Here is a 25,143-nt window from a genome sequence, read left to right on the forward strand (position 1 = left end):
ACCACCGAGAGAGAACAGAAGATAAAGGAAGGAGGGAAGCTGAAGCAACCTTTGGCCTGACTCGTTTGCCAGCCTGGGAGGAATCTTACGGAATTCTTAGAGAGAACATTCTGCTCCCATTCCCAAAGAAAGAGGATCTGGGATTACTCCCCATGCACCCTGGGCTAGAGTAAGTTCTAAAACTTGCTGGAGTTCTGTAGCTAGGGGGACAGTAGGTATCCAAAGGGCCCTTCCCAATACAGAATAACCTCTTAAGACATGCCAGGAGAGTCTATGGTCATTTTCCTAAATAGCATAAACTTCTGCTTCTATTACTGCTGCACAAATTAATAAACACTCTCCTTCTTAAAAAGAAAAAAATAGAGTTGGGAGCAATGGCTCACATCCATAATCCCAGTACTTTGAGGGGCTGAGGTGGGATGACCCCTTGAGGCCAGGAGTTCAAGCAGCCTGGGCTAAATAGTGAGACCCTTTCTCTACCAGAAAAAAAAAAAAATTAGCTAGGCATGGTGGTCTGTGCCTGTAGACCCAGCTACTTAGGAGGCTAAGTCTGCACCAGTGCACTCTAGCTTGGGCAACTCAGTGAGACCCTTCCTCAAAAAAATACATATAGAAGATACATGTATCTTCCACTCTTCTAGCATCTCATGAGGATGATCATTTTGCATGTAAAGATTCCTATACATTTCTTCAAAACAATTTGCTTGGTTAAGGCCACTCTAACAGCTAATGCCCCTTCCCATTCTATGGAGAACAGACGATGCCACTAGAACTGAATTGGAATAGTTCAAAAAGAGATTCACACTGAGCTGCCCTTCCCAGCAAAGCATCTTCCTGCGCTGTTTGTAGGGACATATGTTTTGCAGGGCTCCTGCCTTCCCCCAGGAGGCCACAGGCAGCCCTCCATTCTCTTGGGCCTAGGCTTCTCCACAGCATGTCCCACAGTCCCTCTGCATATTCTTCCTGCTTATCCTCTGGGACATCCTGCCCTTTTGGGGTTTCTTCCACCTCATTGGTCTCTCTTTCCCAGTTCTTTTTATTGGCTTCTCTCCTACTCAATCTATAAATGTGAAAGGGCTGCACGGCTCTGTGCTGGGTGGGCCCTGTTATTCCCCCAGTTGTGCCATGGCAAATGAATACCATACAGTCCTGGCGCATTAAGTACCATCTCCAGCCCTGACATCTCCCTGGAACTCAGACTCATGCATCCAAATCCCCATGTCATATTATCACATGGGTGTCTGTGAGAGATTACTAACAACATAGTCAAAAGGGTACTCTCTCAAAACATGTTCTGCCTCCAGGCTTCCTGACTTCAATAAAAAGCGTCACATTTGGCCGGGCACGGTGGCTCACACCTGTAATCCCAGCATTTTGGTAGGCTGAGGTGAGCGAATCATGAGGTCAGGAGATTGAGACTATCCTGGACAACATGGTGAAACCCCGTCTCTACTAAAAATACAAAAATTAGCTGGGTGTGGTGGCATGCACCTGTAATCACAGCTACTCGGCAGGCTGAGGCAGGAGAAACACCTGAACCACAGAGTTGGAGACTGCAGTGAGCCGAGATCATGCCACTACACTCCAGCCTGGACAAAGCAAAATTGTGTCTCAAAAAAAAGAAAAAAAAAAAAGGATCATATTCAACCAGATTCCTGAGCCAAATATAAAAACAAAAATAAAGGCATTCTCACTGATTCTTCTCCCTTTCCCCATTATCCAATCTCTCCACAAGTCCCTGGCAACTTCAGCTCCAAACATCCAGAATCCATGTGTTTATTTCCCATCTTCACAGTTGTCACTATGGTCCAGGCCACCATATGATATTCTGCTTAGAGTCCTGCCATTTTTCCTAACTGGTTTCCCTTCATCCATGCTACAATATAATGTCCCTACCTGGAAGCCAGATCATATCACTCCCCTGCTTAAAAAGCTACAACACAAAGCATCATAACTTACACGATTTACACAGCATGACTTCTATCAGCAAACTGTCCACATGATGTGACCCCTGCCTGCCTCTCTGACCTAATTTACTGTTATGGTCTTGTCTTGATGATGTGTGCTCTAGTTTCGTTGGGGTAGAACCATTTCCGGGGTAGGCTGTTTTTAGCTGATCAAACAGTAAGGAATAGGAAAGATAGCCAAGGCTGCTAGATGTCACGTGGAGCATGGGTGATTCCTGCACAATAAAAAATTCTCCTATATCCTCAATGGCTTTCAAATGTCCTGGTGTGTATTTGTGTATTTATGTCAGTGCAAAATTTGACTCTAGAAACAAAGTCTGTGTAAAACCACAAAGTATGCTCTACATGGAATTTTCCAGGAATGCAACTTATGTGTAACGCAAGGGAATCCTGTATTATGCTGTTTTTGGAGTTTTATTAAGAGTCGCTCACCGTTCTGGAGAACGACACCACCAAGGGTAAGACTTGCTATAGTTATTTTGGTCAGTGACACAATGCACCTGTATCAGTTGGCATCCGTAGCTACTGCATGCACGTAGGTAACAGAAGATGTCAGAGGCTCCTTCCAACAGACTGAGAGCTGAACATCATTAGGTTGGTGGTGACACATGAAATGAGGAATACTATCTCAATAAGTCATTGTTATTGCTTTCTCATAATTTAAGAAAAAATTTGAAGGCACAGTAAGACATCTAGATTATGGAAATTACATTTTTTAAAATTGTTTTTCTGCCTCACTCTGGCATTATTCCCCAAGGTCAGCCACATAAATTTTCCCTATCACTTTCCTGTCCCACTTGTATGGAGTGACTTCTGATTGTCCTCCCTCAAATTAAAAGTCATTACTAAGTGGGTGCATCTGACTATAGTGCCTTCCAATGTATTGTGCTGAACTTTTAGATACTGATAAGAGATTTTAAAAAATTATTTGAGTAGGGGAATAACATGCTCTGTAATTTTAATTTCAGGATAGCAAAAGATAATTTAAAACATGTTATAAAGAGAACAGGGTTAACAGGGGCTGGCAGTGCCCACCTACTCTAAATCAAACACTCAGATACTCTCTCTCATACCACCCTACTATAGCCCTTTAGCACAATCACATTATTTATATTGCTTATTTTCTTTTTTATATCCTACTTTATAACTAGAAGGAAAGCCCCATGAGGATGAGAGTATCATGTCCACCTTGTCCACCACCAGATTACAAGGAAGCAAGGCCATGCCTGGCATGTAAGTGAATGAAGTATGAGAAGTTATTAGGTGCGCGACTGTGTTCCAAGTATCAGAAATACGGCAGCAAACAATGATAACATGAATCCAGACTTGAAACAAATATTGCACAAGTAAACCATTACAACTGTGATAAGGACTATAACAAAGCAATAGACGGTACTGTATAAAAATATCTAATTTACTGGGAAGGAGAGAAGGGAGGAAATAGAGCCTCAGAAAAAGTTTCACTGCAAAAAAGAGAATAAGACTTGGGCAACACAAGCTTAAGACCAGGTATATTAAATAAAGGTACAATACTGCACCACCAGAATCTAGCCTACCACTTAGCACAAGGCAGGCTGCACACAATATATATGCAAAATGACTAAGGTAACACTCAAGATAGGCATGTAAATGGTCATTACAAGGGCAAAAAGAGAGGGAACGGGCACTCGAGGATGTGCTGTTCGATTGGTGGCAGGAAGCCGCACATAGCTATGGAGTACCCAGTGGTATGTGGCTCCTCCAGGCTGAGATAAGCTGGCAGGGTACAATGCATGCCAGATTTCAAAAACTTGGAATGATAGAAATAAGATAAAGTCTCGGGAATTCTTATACTGATTATATCTTGAAATGACGATATATTGGATATACTGTATCAAATAAAATATATTAAAATTAATTTCACCTGTCTTTTTACCTTTTTAAATGTGGTTACCAGAAAATTTTAAATTACCTATGAGGCTTGCATCATGCTGCTGCTGGACAGCGCTGAGAAGTCAAGTAAAGTAGATAAAGACTCAGAAGTACCCAGTGGGTTTATCTACAGGGGATCACTGTTATCCTTGGCAAGGCATTGGGGGGTGGACGATGGTGGAATAATGACAGTAGGCAGGAAAGGTCTGGTTGAAGCAGGTTGAAGAGATAGTGGGAAGAATTGTAGGCAATGCAGTTAGATAATCTGTCAAGAAGTTTTGCAATAAACGACAGGAAACCAGGGAGAGAGAGGGACACAGGGCTAAAAGAGGGCATTTTAGGACAAGAGAAACTATACATTTTTCTATGCTGACAGAAATGTCTGCTGCTACAGGAAAGAGTGGGCAGAACTGAAGAATTACCATGAACAGGTAAGATGGGATAGAAGCCATTACCTAGCAGAGGGTTGGTCTCATTCAGGAACACGAAGTTCACCCATGAGAGGCAGAAAAAAACGAGGAGGAGGAGGAGTGTGGCAGGCAGAAACGTGAGAAGTGCAGTGTATGGAATCTTCTGGGGGCTCTATCCTGATTGCTCCAATCTTGCTTTCTTCTACTTTATGTAGCTAATACCTCTTATTTCGTAGGCACAGAGGTCCTTATAAACTCAAATGGAAAACATATATATATTTTCAAGGAACATTTACAAAAATCATACGCTTGGCCATAAAGAAGATCTTAGCAAATGTGAAACGGTTAACATTTAAAAATCGTATTACCTGCTCATAAGCCAATATGAAATTTTGGCTCATAATATGCTCATAGAAATAAAATGAGATAAAACCCCAGGGTTGCTTGAAAATTAATATTCTTCTAAACAATGCTATAATGAAAAGAGAAATAAAATAAAATTTTGTTTTTTTTCTGAGATTGAGTCTCACTCTGTCATCCGGCCTGGAGAGAAGCAGTGAGTGCAATCTCCGCTCACTGCAGCCTTTGCCTCCCGTGTTCAAGCACTTCTCCTGCCTCAGTGTCCTGAAGTAGCTGGGACTATAGGCGCCACCACGCCTGGCTAATTTTTGTATTTTTAGTAGAGACGGGGTTTCACCATGTTGGCCAGGCTGGTCTCAGACTTCTGACCTCAAGTGATACGCCTGCCTCGGCCTCCCAAAGTGCTGGGATTACAGGCGTGAGCCACTGTGCCTGGCCAAAGATAAAATTTCAAATGAGTATACAGAAATACAATGAAAAGAAGAATACCACATACCTAGAAAGGTAAGACATATTCAAAGTTGTGCAAGAAGAAAATGGCCTCCAATGTAAACAAGAATACATTTTAAAGATGCACTTAAAGGGAAGAGCACAATAAAAGGACAAAAATAATGAAGATACTACAAAAACATAATTAATGAAGAAAAATACTGAAATCAATGAAAAGGAATAGTACTGCTGCAATAAATCACTAAACTTGTCCTTCAAAAAACAATTAGAATAGATAGACAGACCTTTACAAGTCTGAAAAAGAGCCAAATCAAAAGAGCTTAGGCATGAAACAGGAATATAGAGACAAAGTTACTGGAAAGATTTTAAGAGAACTATGAGAGGCAACTCCATGGCAGCAAAATGAAAATGTAGAGAAATGGATAATATGCTAAATTACCAAAGCTGACACAAGTGGAAAATCTGGATAGATCTATTACTATTAGGCACAGTGATTCACGCCTGTCATTTCAGCACTTTGGGAGAATGGGGTGGACAGATTACTTGAGCCCAGGAGTTTGAGACCAGCTTGGGCAACATAGCAAAACCCCCTCTCTACAAAAAAATACAAAATTAGCCGGGTGTGATGGTGTGTACCTGTAGTCCCAGCTACTTGGGAGACTGAGGCAGGAGAACTGCTTGAGCCCAGGAGGCAGAGGTTGCAGTAAGCCATGATTGTGTCATTGCATTCCAGCCTGGGTGACAGGGTGAGACCCTGTCTCAAAAAAGATCTATTACTATTGAAGTGATTAAAAAGATAAAACACCTACCATTTAAAAAGGCATCATGTTGTTATATAGATCAATTCTACCTAATCTTTAAAAAACATGCAATTCCAATTTGAATTAAAATATTTCAGGCCATTAAAAATCACCAGAGAGAGGGAAGGCACTGAGAGTGAATGAAGGAAAGACACAGAAGCTTGGCTGAAGGGGAGGAAGCTGGGAACCCTGCAAGAGGCTACTGTGCACTAAGACTCATTCCTGGCCCACAATTACCCTGGGGGAATGGATGAGTGGAACTGGCAAGGAGCAACCTGCTCTCACTACGGGCCTCTTAAATCCCAGCATGGGGCCCCTCAACTACTATGGACACTTGAGGTCACAGGGAGAGCTGCTTAGAGAAGTGGTAGGGATAGCAGCCAGCTGAGGTGGAGACCAGAAGGTTTGGTGCAGGAGCGTCTGTAGTGGAACACGGCCAGGGAAGCCCTGACTTGCTCCCATAAGAGACTTTAGCCCTAGGGGAACTGCTGGACCTGAACTCTGCAAGGTGAGCTTACCTATCAGAAGGGGGTTAGTCTGACCTGAGCACCCTTGGGCTTCTGGCTTCTCCTAGGGTCCCAGCCTGAACGTGCCGGCTTACAGGGTAGTCTTGGGTGCCCTGGGGGCCCACATCATAGCTTCTGCAGTGGCTGACCAGCAGAGGGCTCCAGCTGACCAGCAGAGGGCTCCAGCGGGGCAGCCCCCATGCCACACACCAGCCCACCTGCTCCCTCCCCACACTGCAAATTCCTCTAGCCCACAGCAATCCCTAACAGAGTTTTGCTGGCACCTGTGTGTGCAGGCAGGTATTGCCTGCCGTGCCTCACCAGTATACGTGCGCACACAACCCCCAAACTCACCCATGCCTGATTGCCACCTCAGTTGGAACCTTGGCAGGCACAGAGCCATACAGCCCTGCCGCCCACTGCCAGCACCCCACGTTTATGTCAACATTACCCCAAGAGTGAAAGCAGGCACAGAGAACAGCAGATTCTCCTCTACCCTGAGCAAACACCCATGCTTACAGCACACAGAGTGCACACACAGACCTGGACCTGCCAGCAACCCGACCCTGTGCTATCACCGCCACCAGCACCAATGCTGCACAGTTGCCAGCAGGCACCCCCCACCCAAACCATGCTGCTACTGCCACTGTAGTGAATGCCGGAATGGAGACAGGAACCCCAGTACCCACTAGCAACCTGCCTGGCTGATGAGCGTGGACCCACTGTGCTGCCACTGCTGCTGGCACATGGGAACAAGCACGGATCCTATGCCACCACACTGTGAAATGCTTTGGCTGACACCACCCATTGGAGTGTAGTGACCAGCGGTCTGGGAGCACCCCCACCACCCTGCAAGCACAGTGGATTCCTAACCTCCGGGAGCCAGAGAACAAAGTTGGAGCCCAATACCAGTCTCCTAGAATTAGAGCACACAGTCCAGGAATTAGGAGCTGGGCACTGGCCCCCCAAAATATTCCAAAAATGAAGCCAGTCAGCTGAGTCCACCTTACCACAGTCAAACCCTCAAGGTCATCAAATAGGATAAACAAACAAAGAAACAAACAAAATCCAAAGGTCAGCAACTTCAAAGGTTGAAGAAACATCAGCCCACAAGATGGAAAGAACCACTGCAAGAACTCTAACAACTCAAAAAGCTAGAGTGCCTTCTTTTCTCTAAACGACCACACCACCTCGCGAGCAAGGGTTCTGAACTGGGCTGAGATGGCTGAAATGACAGAAATACACTTCAGAATATAGATACGAACGAAGATCATTGAGATGTAGGAGCACATTGAAATCCAATCCAAGGAAGCTAAGAATCACAGTAAAACAATATGGGAGCTGAGAGAAAAAATAACCAGAATAGAAAAGAACATAATCAACCTGATGGAGCTGAAAAGCACACTACAAAGATTTCAAAACACAACCACAAAGTATTAATAGTATAATAGACCAAGCTGAGGACAGAATTCCAGAGCTTGAAAACTGTCTTTCTAAAATAGGTCAGAAAAGAATAGAGCAAAAAGAATGAAAAGGAATGAAGAAAGCCTCTGTGAAATATGGGATTATGTAAAGAGACCAAATCTATGTCTCACTGGTGTCCTTGAAAGAGCTAGGCAGAGTGTAAGCAACTAGGAAAACATGTATCGGGACATGATCCATGAAAACTTCCAACCTAGTGAGAGAGGTCAACATTCAAATTCAGGAAAAGCAGAGTAAGATATCCCAAGAGAAGATCGTTCCCAAGACACATCATCATGAAATTCTTCAAGGCGAAAATGAAAGAAAAAATGTTAAAGGAAACTAGAAGGGCCAGGTCAGCTGCAAAGGAAGGCCCATGAGATAAACAGCAGACCTCTCAGTAGAAACTCTACAAGCCAGAAGAGACTGGGGGCCAACATTCAACATTCTGGAAGAAATTCCAACCCAAAATTTTATAATTCCAGCCAAACTAGGCTTCACAAAGAAAGGAGATATAAGATCCTTTTCAGACAAGCAAATGCTGAAGAAATTTGTTACCATGAGACCTGCCTTACAAGAGCTCCTGAAAGGAGCACTAAATATGGAAAGACCGTTACCAACTATTACAAAAACACACTGAAGTACACAGACCAGTGACACTATAAAGCAACCACACAAACAAATCTGCCCAATAACCAGCTAATACCATGATGGCAGGATCAAATCCACACATATCAATACTAACCTTGAATGTTAATGGACTAGATGCCCCCATTAAAAGACACAGAACTGGATAAAGAACAAAGATTCATTGGTATGCTGTCTTCAAAATACCTATCTCACATGCAATGACACACACAGGCTCAAAATAAAGGAATGAAGAAAAATCTATCATTCAAATGGAAAGTAGAAAAAACCAGGGGTTACAATCTTAATTTCAGACAGAGCAGACTTTAAACCAACACAGATAAAAAAGACAAAGAAGGGCAGTACATAATGGTAAAGGGTTCAATTCAACAAGAAGACCTAACTACCCTAAATATATAAAAACCAAACAGCAGCACTCATAATAATAAACCAAATTCTTAGAGACTTTCAAAGAGACTGAGACTCCTAGGCAATAATAGTGGGAGACTTCAACACCTCACTGACAAAATTACGCAGATCACTGAGACAGGAAACTAACAAACATATTCATGCTTTGAATTCAACATTGGATCAAATGGACCTGATAGACATCTACAGAACTCTCCACCCCAAAGCAATAAAATATGTATTCATCTCATCACCATATGGCATATACTCTAACATCAATTATATAATTGAACACAAAACACTGTTCAGCAAATGCAAACGAAGTGAAATCATAACAACCATTCTCTCAGCACAGCACAGCCAAATTAGAAATCAAGACTAAGAAATTTGCTCAAAACCACACAATTACATGGAAATTGAATAACCTGCTCCCGAATAACTTTTGAGTAAATAATGACATTAACGCAGAAATCAAGAAGTTCTTTGAAGTGAATGAGAACCAAGACACAATGTACCAGAATCTCTGGGACACAGGTAAGGCAGTGTGAAGAGGTAAATTTGGAGTACTCAGCAAATGCAAAAGAACTGAAATCATAATAAACATTCTCTCAGAGCACAGCACAGCCAAATTAGAAATCAAGACTAAGAAATTTGCTCAATACCACACAATTATATGGAGATTCAACAACCTGCTCCCAAGTGACTTTTGGGTAAATAATAAAATTAAGGCAGAAATCAAGAAGTGACTTAAAATGAATGAGAACCAAGAGACAGTGTACCAGAATCTCTGGGACACAGGTAAGGCAGTGTTAACAGGTAAATATGTAGCACTAAATGCTCACATCAAAAAGTTAGATCTCCGTTTAACAACATCACAAAAAAAGAACTAGAGAACCAAGAGCAAACCAAACCCAAAATTAGAAGACGACAAGAACTAACCAAAATCAGGATGAATTGAAGGAGAGTGAGATGGGAAAAACCATTCCTGCCTGTTGCTAAACCAAAATAAGTCCAAGAGTTTTTTTTTTTTTAATTAATAAAATAGACTGCTACCTAGATTAATAGAGGAGAAGACATAAGTAAACACAACTAGAAATGATAAAGCGGATATTACCATCAACCCCACAGAAATACAAATAACTATCAGAGAATATCAGGAAGACCTCTAGGCACATAAACTAGAAAATCTAGAAGCTATGGATAAATTCCTGGACATATAAACCCTCCCAAGACTGAGCCAGTAAGAAACTGAATCCCTGAACAGACCAATAAAGAGCTCAATAATAAATTGAATTAATAATAATAAATAGCCTACCAACCCAGTAAAGCTCAGCACCACATGGATTCACAGCTGAATTCTAAAGATGAGCTGGTACCATTCTTACCAAAACTATTCCAATAAACTGAAAACGAGGGACTCCTCTCTAACTCATTCTATGAAGCCAGATTCATTCTGACACCAAAACCTGGCAGAGACACAACAACAATAGAAAACATCAGGCCAACGTCACTGATGAACATAGATGCAAAAATCCTCAACAAAATACTAGCAAACCAAACCCAGCAGTGATGCATCAAAAAGCTAATCCACCATGATCAAGCAGGCTTTATTTCTGGGATGCAAGGTTGGGTCAACATACACAAATCAATAAATGGGATTCATCACATAAACAGAACTAAAAACAAAAACCACAGGATCATCTTGACTGATGCAGAAAAGGTTTTCAATAAAATTAAACATCCCTTCATGTTAAAATACCTCAATGAACTAGGCACTGAAGGAACATACCTCACAATAATACATAAAATAATAAGACAGTGTGGCAATTCCTCAACACCTAAAAACAGAAGTATCATTCAACCCAGCAATCTCATTACTGGGTATATACCCAAAGGAATATACATTGTTCTTTTATAAAGACACATATACATGTACATTCAATGCAGCGCTATTTACAAAAGCCAAGACATGGAATCAACCTAAATGCCCATCAATGGTAGACTGGATAAAGAAAATGTGGTACATGCACACCATGGAATATTATGCAGCCAAAAAAAAAGAATGAGATCATGTCCTTTGCAGGAACATGGATGGACCTGGAGGCCATTATCTTTAGCAAAATAACACAGGAATAGAAAACTAAATACTGCATCTTTTAGCTCCCACTTATAAAGGAAGCTAAAAGATGAGAACACAAGGACACACAGAGGGCAACAACAGACACTGGGGCCTACCAGAGGGTGGAGGCTAAGAGCAGGGAGGGGATTGGGAAAAATAACTCACAGTACTAGGATTAATACCTGGGTTTGGACAAAATAATCTGCACGATAAACTGTGTGACACGAGGTTACCTATATAACAAACCTGCACATGAACCCCTGAGCTTAAAAAGTTTAAAAAAAAATCACCAAAAGATTCCAATTCACCTAATGAAATTAATATAACTGTAACACCACGTCTTATAAAGCTAACATAAAAAAGAGAAGTCTAGATTAATCTCACAAATAGGTGTAAAAATTCTACAAATGTAACTCAATATTTTACAAGAATATTGTATATTATTAATTGGCTCAATATTACTATAACTATTAATATCATCTACTATAATAATAAATTAAAAGAGAAAAAAGGATCATATCAATAGACGCTAAAAGGGTCTTCGATTAAATTCAGGAGCTACTCATGAAGAAAACTCTAAACAAAAGATCAAAATATTAAAGACATGTTATTAAAACTCAACAACAAAAACAATCCCAAATAATGACACACTTTTAATTGATAAATTAAAATCTAAACCAAAATAGGAATACTGTCTACTGCCCTGTTATTAAACATGATCTTTGAGCTCCTTGTGACTAAAGAAAAAATTGTGTAAGGTGAAAGGTAAAATTATTCTTTTGTTGATTATTATATACTTATAAAATCCAAAACTCTAACAAAAAACTTATTTAATTAATAATAAGGTTGCAGACTACATGATATACAATAACCAAGAATATCCTTCTATGCTCACAATATAAATTTTAAATTGTAAGTGGCAAAAAATAAGGCCCAAAACTGTAAAATACTGATGAATTTGTTTAATATGGAAGACCTATACGAAAAAGATTGAGATCTTATTGAAGGGTATAAAAGAAGTCCTGAAACATAATATCAAACAAACCCCACTTTCACAAAATTTCACAAAAATGTATTCTGTTTTCCTCTGCGAATATCCAGCTGACACAGCAGCATTTAATGAGATTTAATCAGTGATGGTAGAAGTCAGGACAGTGGTCATCCTTAGGGTGTGGGACAAGGTAGGCTGGTCTGTTTAAAGTCAACAGCCAACACAAGATTTGGGGGAAAAAATCATAAAAAAAGATAACAGGAAAACACACTGACTTCCCTGATGTGTGAAGAGATTTACTAATTTAAAAGGACAATTGTGTTGGTAAAAAAGGCAAAGTATATGATATGAGCAGTTAATTCACAAAGGTGAGAAGAGAAATGGCCAAGACATGAAAACATGTTTAAAGTTACTAGGTCCTTGCTTTACATCTAAGTGAGCAAAAAAGTTACAAGAATAACTTTACACCGATTAAAATGGAAAAACTAAACGAGCTATCCAATGAGATAGAACTGCTATCCAATGAGTGCAAAAATAGTGCTCTCATACACTGCCAGTGACAATAGGAAGTCTTCTAGCTTTTCTGAAAAAGCAATCCAACATCTTCTTTTAAAATTACAACTATTTGAATGAACCCTGCACTTCCATCCTTGGACATCTCTTCCATAAGGAGAAAAAGCAGCAGCACATAGATACATATAAACAAGTATTTATTATGTCATTGTCTTGGGACAGAAATCTAAAAGCAAAGTAATTGCCCTTCACAGAATCCCATCTGGCCCCCAGAGAGGAAGGGGCAAAGAAGGGGGGGGGGGATTTGAAAAATTTCTACCAGGTTCACAGAGTGAAATAACCAAGTAGGACAATGTGCCTAATGATGACCCCCTTTCTGAATAACAAAACAGGAATATGGGGAAAAACATAGAAGATTACTAAGTCACTTACATGTTAAGCATGGGCAGGGGGTGGGGGGTTACAGAGAAGGCTGAAGAGAAAAGAAGAGAGAAATGGTAGAGGCAGGAGGTGAGCAGAGTGGGAATGGAAACCAGAGCACACTTGGAAAAAAGCAGGTGAGACATGTATGGCATGTTGGCACATTTATATATGTATAGAAAATTATATGTACAGGTCAAGGTATGAATAAATTAAGTAAAAAGTTCAAATCACTAAACTATGTAAGTGGAAAAGAACTGTTACTAGTGCAAGGCCTGAGAACCCCCTAGAATCATGTTCCTTGAACACTCATCTAAATGGGAGCATGCCCTTCTCAGTACGCCCACCCTTACACTGTTCTGCTTTTCATCTCAGTACTTAACTGTTGTATGACACAGATGTATTCCATATTTATTTTGTGTACTCGACTATAAGCTATATAAGACAAAGGACTTCTCTCTGTTTTGTTCCTTATTGTATCTCAAACCTCTAGACTTCCTGGCACCAAGCAGGTTCTCATTAAGACTTGTGGGAAGAATGAGAAGGATCACACAGGAGATGGTCAGCCCTTCTGCTAGTAAAGTAACAAAAGAAGTGAGGTCTGGGGTAGAAGTATGAGTTTCCATCTGATGGACATTTTTTCCTCAAGGTAAATAAGGCTAATAAGGCTTTCAAGAGAATTGTGAATGTATAATAATTTTTTCCTGGAAATAACCTGAAGAGGCTGTTTCAGAGGATAAGATGTCAGTACAAATATACGGAAATCATATACAGAACTTAATTTTAAAAATTAGCATTTAAAACTTCTCCAGATAAACAGTAACAACCCCATTCAGGTCTCACTAACACATGTAAGATTTGTATGATTCCTTTCCTTCCAAAACTAAGTAATTCCGAGGTATTTCAACAGCGCCTGGACTTTATCTTACTTGTGCTCCACTCTGTTGAATAATAAATGCAGTGCAATAGGAAAATTTAATTGTAAAATGATCTTTTCCAAAAGAATGCCCATTTCCTTAATTTGATTCTTCTTTGTCTAAAGCCAAGTTCCCGAAAGGTCAGAGCAGACTTACATTGCAGCCCTTGTCCGTCAAGTAACTGATCCCTTCTTCTGGGCCGATTGCCAATTCCACTGAAATAATCCAGCTTGACTTTTGAAGGTGAAACAAGTGAGAACAGAGGTGGCAGAAGGAAAAAAAGGAATACTTTAGATGAAGAGCCGTGGATATGTTAAAGGACCAAAGCAGGGGCTGGTTTGGTTTGCTATTAATCTATCTAACCAAATAAGATAAAATATTTAAAATATCTGCAATTGACCCAGGATCTGTTAAGCCTACACAAAGATGCACTGTGCTTATTTCAACATGCCTGATGCCAAGGGTTTCTCTGGGATGATTATCTAAATAGGTAAACTAGCCCTTAGATAACAATTAACAAATCACAGGCATAAAATAAAAAAAATCTAATTATGAAAATAGGCATGCTGTTTTTAAACAGGTGATTTTATTCTCATATTATTTTCTTTTCTATTTTCACATGGTAAAATGACAAAATATCATTTCATTGAAAAAATGGGACAAGTTAGCATTTTTTTCATCAGAAATTTAGATATATAGTAAGATATAAGAAAAAGTAAAATCAAACTAGCCCACTATTTCCCACATTTTCATACTTACACCAAGAGCACACTTGAAGCATTCCTTATCAAATCTGTAGACTGGAGACAGGATCTCAAAGAATTTCAGAATACTTTCTTCTCTATTAAGGTTGGCGAATTGTCTAAATGTTTGTTGGATCAATTTTCTTAGTGTTTTGGCCTGCATGACAAAATTACCAAAATCTTGAAAACTCAGCAACGAGTAAAGACCAAAACAATAATAGTAAGATTTCTCTCCTACCAACTACATACTAACACCTACATTCATATTACTGCCAAAAAGTATACTTGTCAAATAACCATAAATGTATTTATCAGAGCTTTATTTATTTTAATTGTGGCAAAATGCATATAACACAAAATTTACCATTTTAACCATTTTTACCTGTAAAGTTCATGTATAGAGTTTTATTTCTTAAATAGAAGTTTGTACTATATGTGCACATGACTCAGAAAAGACCAGGCAAAAGGTATAAAGGTACTCGCACATTCTACCGTTAGGAGGGAAAAAACAGTATATCTTTCTGAAGGACAGCACAAATCAAAAACTTTTAAAAAACCACAATGCTTGATCGAGAAAATAAAATTCCAGGACATTATTCTTTGAGATACATGCAAAGATTCAGGAACAAAAAGATTCACTGCAGAACTGTTTACAGTAATATAGAGCCTGGTTACGTAAATTATGGTGTATCTATCTTCTCAACCAATATTCTATGCAGCCTCAGGAACTGTTTTGGAGAACTAATTTACTGGCATTAAAACTCATATTACATTGTTACATGAAAAAAGATGACAAAACAGTCAGCGTAGAGTACAGATGCCTTTAAAAGGCAAGAGCACAGGTGTGGGTCCTGGTGAGCACACAGCAATGTATCCACGAATGACTTAAAGCAACGATGTTTTCATCGCTTTTATCATGAAGTAAGAGGATAGGTGGTCTTCCGGTCCTTTTTTGCTTATTTGAGTTTTCTACTTATACACATGGAAATCTGCATAGTGGAGGGAAATGCTTTCCAAGCAGCAAACCTCCAGTCCTTGGTGTGTGAAGCAGCCTGAGGAGGCCATGGATAAAGGGAACATGATGAGGTGTAAGGAAGAGGGGCAAGAGAATGCAGGTCATGGTAACTACTTGACTTTGACCCTGATGAGTTGCCAAGTCCTCAGGAGACTTTGAGCAGAGGAGTGACATTACCTGACTTAGGTTTTTTTTTTTGTTTTTATATCCTAGCTTTCTTTTTTTTTTTTTTTTTTTAAGAGTAATTAGACTCCAATGGATTTATTTTAAACACAGAACCAACAGGATATGCTGATAGTTAATAGCTGCCATTAAACTGAAATGACAAAAATTGTGAGAGGAACAGGTTGGTGGGTAAAGGTCAGAAAGAATGCCAGAAGAATACAAGAAATCTAAGTGGAGCTGTCAAGCAGGCCAGTAAGGGCCCAGTGGAGTTCAAGGGGAGGTCCTGGCTGGCCCAGCAGACAGGGAAGATGGATTAGGTAACCTGCTAATCTCAGTGGGTCAGGGAGATGGGGAGCAGTCAGGGGTCCAGGTTGAAGTGTGGCTGCTAAGTCAGGTACATGGTGAACTAGGAGGGCATGGCATACTTTGGTGGGTCATGGAGGTGACAGCCTGTCTGTAGTGGCTTGAAGGTCCTAGTGGGATCCAAGGATTACTGGATCTGGGATACTACAGAAAGTGAGCTGGAAAGACAGGAGCTGTGGTCAGAGAAGGATACACATAATTAGGGAGGGGGTTCGATTACTGGAAATGAGTAAGACCAGAGTGAGAGGCTGAGGTAAGGCAGAGGACAAGATTCCTGAAGACAGGAATTCAATGAGCCAAGAGAGTGGGACATGGGAGGATTACCTAAGGCATGTGACTTTTATTTTAAAAAGTTCGCTCTGCTCTTGCACACAGAGGGTTGGGAGAGTGTGTAGGAGTGAAAGCAGAAAGCCCAGTCAGGTCACTGTAACAGACCAAGAAGAAACACTAGTGGCATGGACCCCAACGTAGTGGTGAACGAGAGAAATGGGCACTTTGGGACATTTGGATATTATATGCAAGACAACCGGAAAGTGAAGAATCCAGGAAAACTAGAGTTTTAGATGGAACAAATAGGCAAACATAAGAGGCAGGCATGGTAAAAAAAATAAAGTCATGTTAATCCTGTACATGTGTTTGATGGTAAAGTCTTCCAACATGAACCATCAAGGAGACATTTGGATGTAAGTTTGGAGCTCAGGAGAGGGCAGCACTGTTGGTAGAAATTTCAGAGCGACCAGCTGTATTTAAATACATGGGACTGGATGTCACTTGCAAATAAAATGAAGACAAAAGAGAAGGCCAAATCCAAGTAAGCTGACCAATAGCTGGTTTCAACCAGGGCTGAGGTTTTGACAGGTGAGTATGACAGAGTGGAATAAGAGAATTAAAGCTGTTTTGAAAAGGATAAATTACAGCTTCACAGAACTTAAACTGAAGAGCAATAAAATGGGTTCAAGGTTAGCAAGGCTTGACTATAAAATGTATCATACAGAGAGTGAGTTGGTCAGCCTCAGGTGCTCTATAAACAAAAGTCTGAGAAGCATATTCTTGGTTTGACTCCAGGCTTTCCAAACATTCTCTGCTTATGATCACCTGTGTAGGACAGACTCTACAACAGAGCATGCAGATTGGACATGGTGATTTGAGTACTGCTTGTAGCCACCTATGAGATGTTTTTCTCCTTATAAACTAATAATATAGTAGCCTGGCACTTTGCTGAATATAAAGCAGTCTCTAAGAAGCAGGCCCGCTACACTTTGGACCCAGAACAAATGGACTAAGGAAATTCTACTCTGTGCTTGGCACTTGGCATACACTGCATAATCAGAACAGGTATTCAATAAATTCAGAGTACAGCTGGAAAAAGAGCATTCTGATCTTCATTCATGGCTACAGGAGGAACAGTATAATTCTGCGCATATAGTGCTATTAGGCACTTATTAAAACACACACACACACCAAAAAATGATGCCAGAAAAGACATCTGTAGGCCCTTCTGTGAAAATAAACAAAGTCTTCACAATGACCCTTGCAAGGAAGACACTATTTTTCATATATTACTGAGCAAACAGAGACTATGAAACATTAGGTACCAATGAGGGGGTAGAAGAATCGTGATTCTAATCCAGAACTGCTTGATTTCTTTTTACTTGCTATGCGACCAATTCAAACACCTCCTTTTCTAAGATGCTCTGCTTGATAGAAGAAACCAGGAACAACAACCACCACATCCCTATGGGTCTCATACTGTTTTGAATGTATTTTTAGACATGGCACTTTTGTAAGATCCACGTTGGTAAGAAGGGAGCATGCGCTGCCTTGTTACCTGAAAGAAAAGAGTGTAGCCCGTAGCTAAAACTCGATGTTGTGCTTTACAATGAATAATTATATGTCTCTGCCATAACAACTTGGATTCTGGCAAACTCTCAGATAATATGAATGAATAAAATCTGCTTCTATCCTGTGATAAATTAGATTTCACTTTCTAGTAAGTAAGTGGGAAGATAGTTCAGACTTCTTTAGTTTCAAACTTCTATCACAGAACATGCTGCCTCAATGTACAAATGCTCTGAGTGTAAGAAATGTCTCCCATCTACAAGTATTAATAGAAAATAAGTCCAGCAAAAGCCCTGGAATATCATAAATCTCTTTAAGTGTATGATACAACAAATTGGAATATGGTAGTGGTTGCAAGGAACAGTTGTCAACTGAGCACAGGGACCAGAACACAATGACAAAACATTTCTATTAACATTAACCAAATGTTGATATATTCATTCATGACTCTAAGAGGAATATTTCAACTCAGGTAAATACTGAGATGCAGTGATCAAAAACTACATAAAATAGATCCAGAAAAAAAGTCAATTCTCTGCTTTGGACCTAATTCTCAACCAGCTGCTGGTTTATATACAAACTATTGGCAATAATACTATATACTGACATCTGCTCATTTGTTCAATGCTTTTTAAAATTAACCTAAAATATTCTATGAAGTAACAGATACAGAAGTCGAGGAAATGGAATCTGCTCTTGAGCTTCAAATGCTCATATATATATGTATACATACTTGCCTACCTGACAGTTCCACAGACATCTAAAACCTGCCACTAAGAGCACTGAGATTCCAGCTGTGGTGGCTTATTGGCCCTACCTAACTGGACCCTAACATATACTACATCTGACTTAGTTCCAACTCTATCACTCTGAACTTACTCTTTCCTATACCCCTTCCCTTTGACCTCCATAGTCTCAAGGCACTTCTATTTCACCACTCACACAGCTGAATGCATCATTGGCAGTCTCACCCAATTCAGATTCTGCTTCAATATTCTGTCTCTTGACTAGTAGCAGTAGAGAGCACTTATGTGTACGGGGCAGAAATCTGAGGCCAGGCCCTGTACTTTCTTCTTCCTCCTCTCACAGTAGACCAGTAGCTAAGTCCTGTTAGACTTTACACCCATAACATTCTTCAAATGTAACCCAACAACTCTCTACCCTCTGTCTCCTTTAAATTCAAGCCTTCCTTGTTTATCTTGGCAACAGCATCTCCTGATGACTAAGAAACTTAAAAGAAGTTGTGTGCTGTTCTTCTACAACAGGGATTGAAGCCATCAACCCTATGCTAAATAAAGTGAGTCAATTTGGTTTGATCCTCATTTTCTCATCCCAAACTCTTAGACATGCAATGTGTGTGGTGGTGAAGAACTCAACTGCTCTCTCTGATAATTTAACCTGCTGGAAAATTTGCGAGTAACTGGGGCATATGTGTTTGAAAGTAATAACTATGCAATGTTAAGAGACAGACAGTCTGGACTCTAATTTTACTGTATTTGTCTCATTCAGCTGAATGTGGGAAAACGTGCTGCTTTTTCTGTAGGCAGTGTTACCTTGCTAATCCTACACATTAACAAGCTGGGAACCAAGAAGTGAGAGCAACATACAACACAACAAACCAATAAGCTCAAGCAGCTGGAGTAAAGGAAAACGGTATCATTCAGAGTTAGTTTCCTATGGACACAGAAACAACTCTCTCATTCTCCGCCAACGAAAATTGTTGGCACCTTTGGCAGGAATATACCCAAGTTCTTACGGTCTGTACTTAAATGTGACTGCCAAAGAGGACTATGAGTTCTAAACCTATAGTGTTCAGTGCTGGACAAAAACTAGAAAATCTTTGCTGTCTGAAAGAAACTCCAAACTTAGTTTTTATGAGAAGGATATCTTAGAATGCATTAGTTCCTTCCTAATTACTCAGTGAGGAAAAAAACTCCACAAAATCTAACTGCGTAGACTCTCTGGATATTAATCAACACACTTGCAGAACCTGTATAAGTAAACAAGACTGTTCTGCACTTCATTTCAAGTTTGACCACCTGCTTGTGTTCCCTGGATTTTGGAAACAAGGCATCTATCTATGCACACTATTTTATTTTAAACCAATTTATGTATAGTGATAAATTTACTAAGAATGTGATACGTTTTCAAAATGAAGTGGTATTACTAGAAAGAAACATAAGAAACTGCTGCTATTCACCCATGTTGAGCTATAAAAATAATTTCCTATTAGTCAACCTAATGATTATCAGATGCTAATAGATTCCTAGGGCTTCCCAGATGCAAAGGGTGTAAGGCAATGCCAAGGAAAATCTGCAATAAGAGAGTTTTTAAGGAATAACTTATCAACCCAAACACCAAATGCTAAGTGCATGAAGAGAGCTTCTTCTTACTCCTATCTACAGGGTCCACATCAGATGATAAGATCTGTAAGCAGGACCCAGGTTTCATTCCCTCCCAGCATCCCCAACTCAGGTCCTGGCACACTGTAGATACCAGGAATTCACTGCTGAATACTGTACCAAGCTATGCATTTCTGTGCTTGGCAAAAATGTTAAGCTTAAAATAGTCACCTGCTCATCCTAGAAATGAAAATAATGACTACTTTCTCCAAGAATAAAATCATGTGTTCCTGGTAGTATTCTAGGAAACCACATTATTACTTGAGAATCAGATACTATAAAAAACTGATAACTATTGATCTCTTAACAGTTCTAGTTCTGAAATTAGGTTTCTACTGTGAATTATACTGCAATAAATTAAAATTTGCCTATTTTGACTTGCTGCCTAATGTAAGCTCAGAGTAGAGCTGCAATGCCAGAATGGCGAGCACCCTTGGTACCCACCGGTAGGACAACATTCACTGAACCACAGAAGTGATTCCAATTTCACTAGTTTGTCCACTAATGTTCTTTCACTGCTCCAGATTCCACACTGCATTTACATATCTTGTCTCCTCAGCCTCCTCCAGCTGTTACAGCTTCTGGGTCTTATCTTTCATGACACTGATATTTTTCAAGAGTAATCATCAGAATTCTGTAGAATGTCCCTGAATTTGGGTTTGACAGTTTTACTGGTACAGTGATTTTTCAAATGTGTCTTTAAAACTACTAACATCAATGAGATAGAAATTAAAATACTTGCAAATTATTCTTAGTAATTGAGGCACATATATCCCAGATTCCATTTTTGGCATAAAACATAGCTAATCCAAGTTTCACTAAAGATAATAAAGCAATCTTTCAACAATTCAGTGTGAATGTTATTATAAATAATCCTCTACAAATCTAAATAGAAAGGGGAAAAAAAGCAGGTAAAACAAAATAATTACTGGAGAAACAAATGTAGCCTGTGTATGGAAAAGCCAATGTTAACTGACCTAGCCATTCTATAGAGTTATTTCAGAAGAAACATGAAACTGGTGTGAATTTCTAGTTAGCTGAAGTTTCACTGGCAATAGCTTTGAAGAAGGAACTATCTAGACACCACCTAATTTGTATTATAGTTGTTACCCCCATGGGCATATATTGGTACCATATTCCATAGAAGTTTCATGGCAATCAGTGCAATGTTCAAAGAATTTATGTCAAACGTGAAAAAAATTTTGGGCTAAGGATATGAATTTCTAAGCCAAATACACATTATTGGGTACACAAAATTACACTGATTCCCTTATTGAAAAGGGCATGTGAGAAACCAGTTCTAAGAACCTTATTTATGAGCCACTCCAAGAATCTGATGAATCCATAGCTAACAGTAGCTAAAAATTAACTCTATTTACATCAAAATCAGCAACAATTGAATTGCTCAAAAAGCACATCTGTTATTTTTCTGTGCTGGGTGTGATGGCTCACATCTGCAATCCCAGCACTCTGGGAGGTGGAGATGGGTGGTTTAAGCTCAGGACTTCGAGACTAGCCAGGGCAACATGGTAAAACCATGTTTCTACAGAAAAAAAAAAAAAAAAAAAAAAAAAATTAGCTGGGCATGGTGATCCATGCCTGTAATCCCAGCTACTCAGGTGGCTGAGGCAGGAGAATTGCTTGAACCTGAGTGGCTGAGGCTGCAGCGAGCCAAGATCATGCCATTGCACTCCAGCTTGGGCAATGGAGTGAGACCCCGTCTCTCAAAAAAAAAAAAAAAAAAAAAGAAGTTTTCTCAAGTCCCCCTAGTCATCCTTCCCTCCCATTCTTGCAGAAGCCATTCCATCCAGGCCCTGATCACTGCACGTCTCATCTTCCTTAATCACCTCTCAACTCTTTTCAGTTCTAGTCTTTTTGCTTTCAATCTGTGCTCCATGTTGCTGTCAGATTTATATTCAAAATTCCAAAAAGAGATCATACTGCACACTCTGCACACCCTGCAGTGAGTCCCCAATCCCCCTCAACTCCTATCTGAGCATTTAAGCCCACATCAAGTGACAGCCCACAATCATCGCATATTGACTCTACTCAGCCAAAACCCCGTCCTGTCTGACCTGTTTCCTAGAGAGCCTAGAAACACAGAGGGCTCACTGTTTCTAGGGTGTTAGCCCTCTCTGGCTACCAGGGCTCACTGTTTCTAGGAAGTGAGCCCTCTCTGGCTACCAGGAGTCACCTGATAGCTAGATACAGCTCAAGATGGCAGAAAAAAAAAGCACATGGGAGTCAGCAGCAAAGGCCAGGGCAATGGAAGCCTAAAGGATAGCCTGGAAACATATTCTAAGATACCTACACAAATCCCCTGCAGAGGAGGGGTTTTCTTTAGGGGGGTGGGGATGGAGAGCAGTAAAGAAGGCATACCCAAGGAAAGAAACTTTCTAGCTTTTCAATTCTATTATCTTCTACAGAGTCTTACTTAATCCTGTCTTCATGACTTTTGTTCACATTGTACTCAGTGTCCAGAAAGTATCTCCCTGATTTTACTCATCATATTGCTGTTATTCATTCATTAAGTAGGATTTACCAAATGTTACTACATGCCAGGTACTATGTCAAACAAAGGGTGTAGAGTGGAGATGGCAACAGATATTGTTTTTGCCCTCAAGAATCTTAAAATAGAGTGGAGGAAGGCAGATAAAATACAATCAAGTAACAAACGATATAATTAAAAATTGAGGCCAGGCACGGTGGCTCACACCTGTAATCCCAGCACTTTGGGAGGCCGAGGTGGGCGGATCACTTGAGGTCAGGCGTTCGAGACCAGCCCAACCAACATAGTGAAATCTCATGTCTACTAAAAACACAAAAATTAGCAAGGCATGGTGGCAGACACCTGTAGTCCCAGCTGCTTGGGAGACTGAGGCAGGAGAATTGCTTGAACCCGGGAAGAGGAGGTTGCAGCGAGTTGAGATCGCACCATTGCACTCCAGCCTGGGCGATGGAGGGAGACTCCCTCCGTCTCCAAAAAAAAACAAGGAAAGAGAAGAAGTAGAATTAAAAGTTAAGGTACTAAACAAGGTCCCAAGATAGAAGAGAGTATTTGCCATTTCCACTTCACATGGTGAGAAAAGAATAGGAGAGGGAACACTGAAGCAGAGGTTCAGAAGGACTAGTCATGGAGGAGATAGGGCCAGTCCTCTACCCAATCTCTCTGGGCATCTGTCTCACTCTGGCTACACTCACAGCATGGCACCTGTCACTTGTGACCTGTACCTGTGGTTCCCTGTTTTGAGCATGGGGATCCTTTAAAAATCGAGAATGTATTGGACTCCTAAATGACAAGAGTCAAACTTTTCCTAATTGTTTACACACATACAGATTTAAGGAGACCTTGCAATAATTCTGAGGCCACCCGGTGCTTCGTAACTGAAAACCACTGACCAATACTACTAATGTGATATAACCATCAATAGAACACTGCATAGGGTACTCTTCTATCCAATAACAATGTAAATTCACTAAAACTGTAGCTTACACTTGTTTGAATGTCTCCACTATCCTCCTCACTGCAACACCCAGCAAGTTTATGCACAGCAGCATCCCTTCCACTTACGGGTCTTCCCATGCCTTCTCGGCTCCCACACCAAAAACATTCCAGGTCAAACTGTATCTCCCATTCTCCCAACTCCAAGAGTATGGGCCACCCACACATAATAACTCTCCCAAAGGACATAATTCTGTCATTCTCTCTCATTCCCCTTCCACTGTGCCAAGCTTCATTTAAAACTCTTTGTTCTCTTTCAAATCTGACTCAACCCACTCATGCCAATGGTCTGCGGGCTACCTGCAGACTGGGACAGTGTCTAGATCTGTAGTCCTAGCCTCAACCACATTAAATTGAGTGTGCGCTGTTTCCTAACAATTCACTGTAGTATTTCACTAATAGATCAGGAAACTTGAAGGAACACTGAAAAAGTTGAGTAGCATCACTAGAAAAAGAGCCTGAAATAGGGTATATTTTCCTGTACTATTCTTTCTTTTTTTTTTTTTTGAGGCAGAGTCTCGCTCTGTCCCCCAGGCTGGAGTGCAGTGGCGCCATCTCGGCTCACTGCAAGCTCCGCCTTCCAGGTTCCCGCCATTCTCCTGCCTCAGCCTCCCGAGTAGCTGGGACTACAGGTGCCCGCCACCTCGCCCGGCTAGTTTTTTGTATTTTTTAGTAGAGACGAGGTTTCACCGTGTTCACCAGGATGGTCTCGATCTCCTGACCTCGTGATCCGCCCGTCTCGGCCTCCCAAAGTGCTGGGATTACAGGCTTGAGCCACTGCGCCCGGCCTGTACTATTCTTAAATGCATGTCTTATTGCACTTGTAGAACGCTTTGTATTTTAAAGTCAACACTTTTATATTTCTTCCCATGAGATTATCAAGAAGCTATGTGAGAGAGGAAGGGATACTGTTACTTTCTGGAGTCAGGGAACCAGTGACTAATCCTTACAGTCCTATTCTGGATGGGTTTGACAGAGAGCAGGACCCAGATATCTGAATACAGAGCTTTTGTCACAGATTGCATCTGATAAATTATACCAACACTCTGACCCAATGATAATCAACATGACGTTGACAGTTCTCTCTTTTGGTCTAAGATTTAATCCTCATATTAATCTCATGTGTTAGAAATGGATTTTATCCCCATTTTACAGATGTGTATACTGAAATACCAAAAAATGAAGCAATTTATCCAAAGTTAGCTACATTTTCTCATAACGTATGTCTTCTCCTGCTTGGGCTTCAGCTGATGG

The 25,143-nt window shown here is 40.3% G+C and overlaps 1 protein-coding gene across 1 annotated transcript in view; it reads right to left on the minus strand.

The window, feature by feature from the left end:
- The window catches only part of PTK2 (protein tyrosine kinase 2), a 368,771-nt gene that overhangs the window by 160,865 nt on the left and 182,763 nt on the right, over window positions 1-25,143 (minus strand). Inside the window, exons 11-12 of the mRNA XM_017895110.1 lie at window positions 14,620-14,760; window positions 14,017-14,094 (exon numbers count right to left, since the gene is read on the minus strand). Coding sequence (XP_017750599.1) covers window positions 14,017-14,094; window positions 14,620-14,760 — 219 coding nt within the window. The remainder of the gene's footprint in view (window positions 1-14,016; window positions 14,095-14,619; window positions 14,761-25,143) is intronic.

Source organism: Rhinopithecus bieti, unplaced genomic scaffold (assembly GCF_001698545.2).
Source record: "Rhinopithecus bieti isolate Rb0 unplaced genomic scaffold, ASM169854v2 scaffold_25940, whole genome shotgun sequence".
Lineage (NCBI taxonomy): Eukaryota > Metazoa > Chordata > Mammalia > Primates > Cercopithecidae > Rhinopithecus > Rhinopithecus bieti.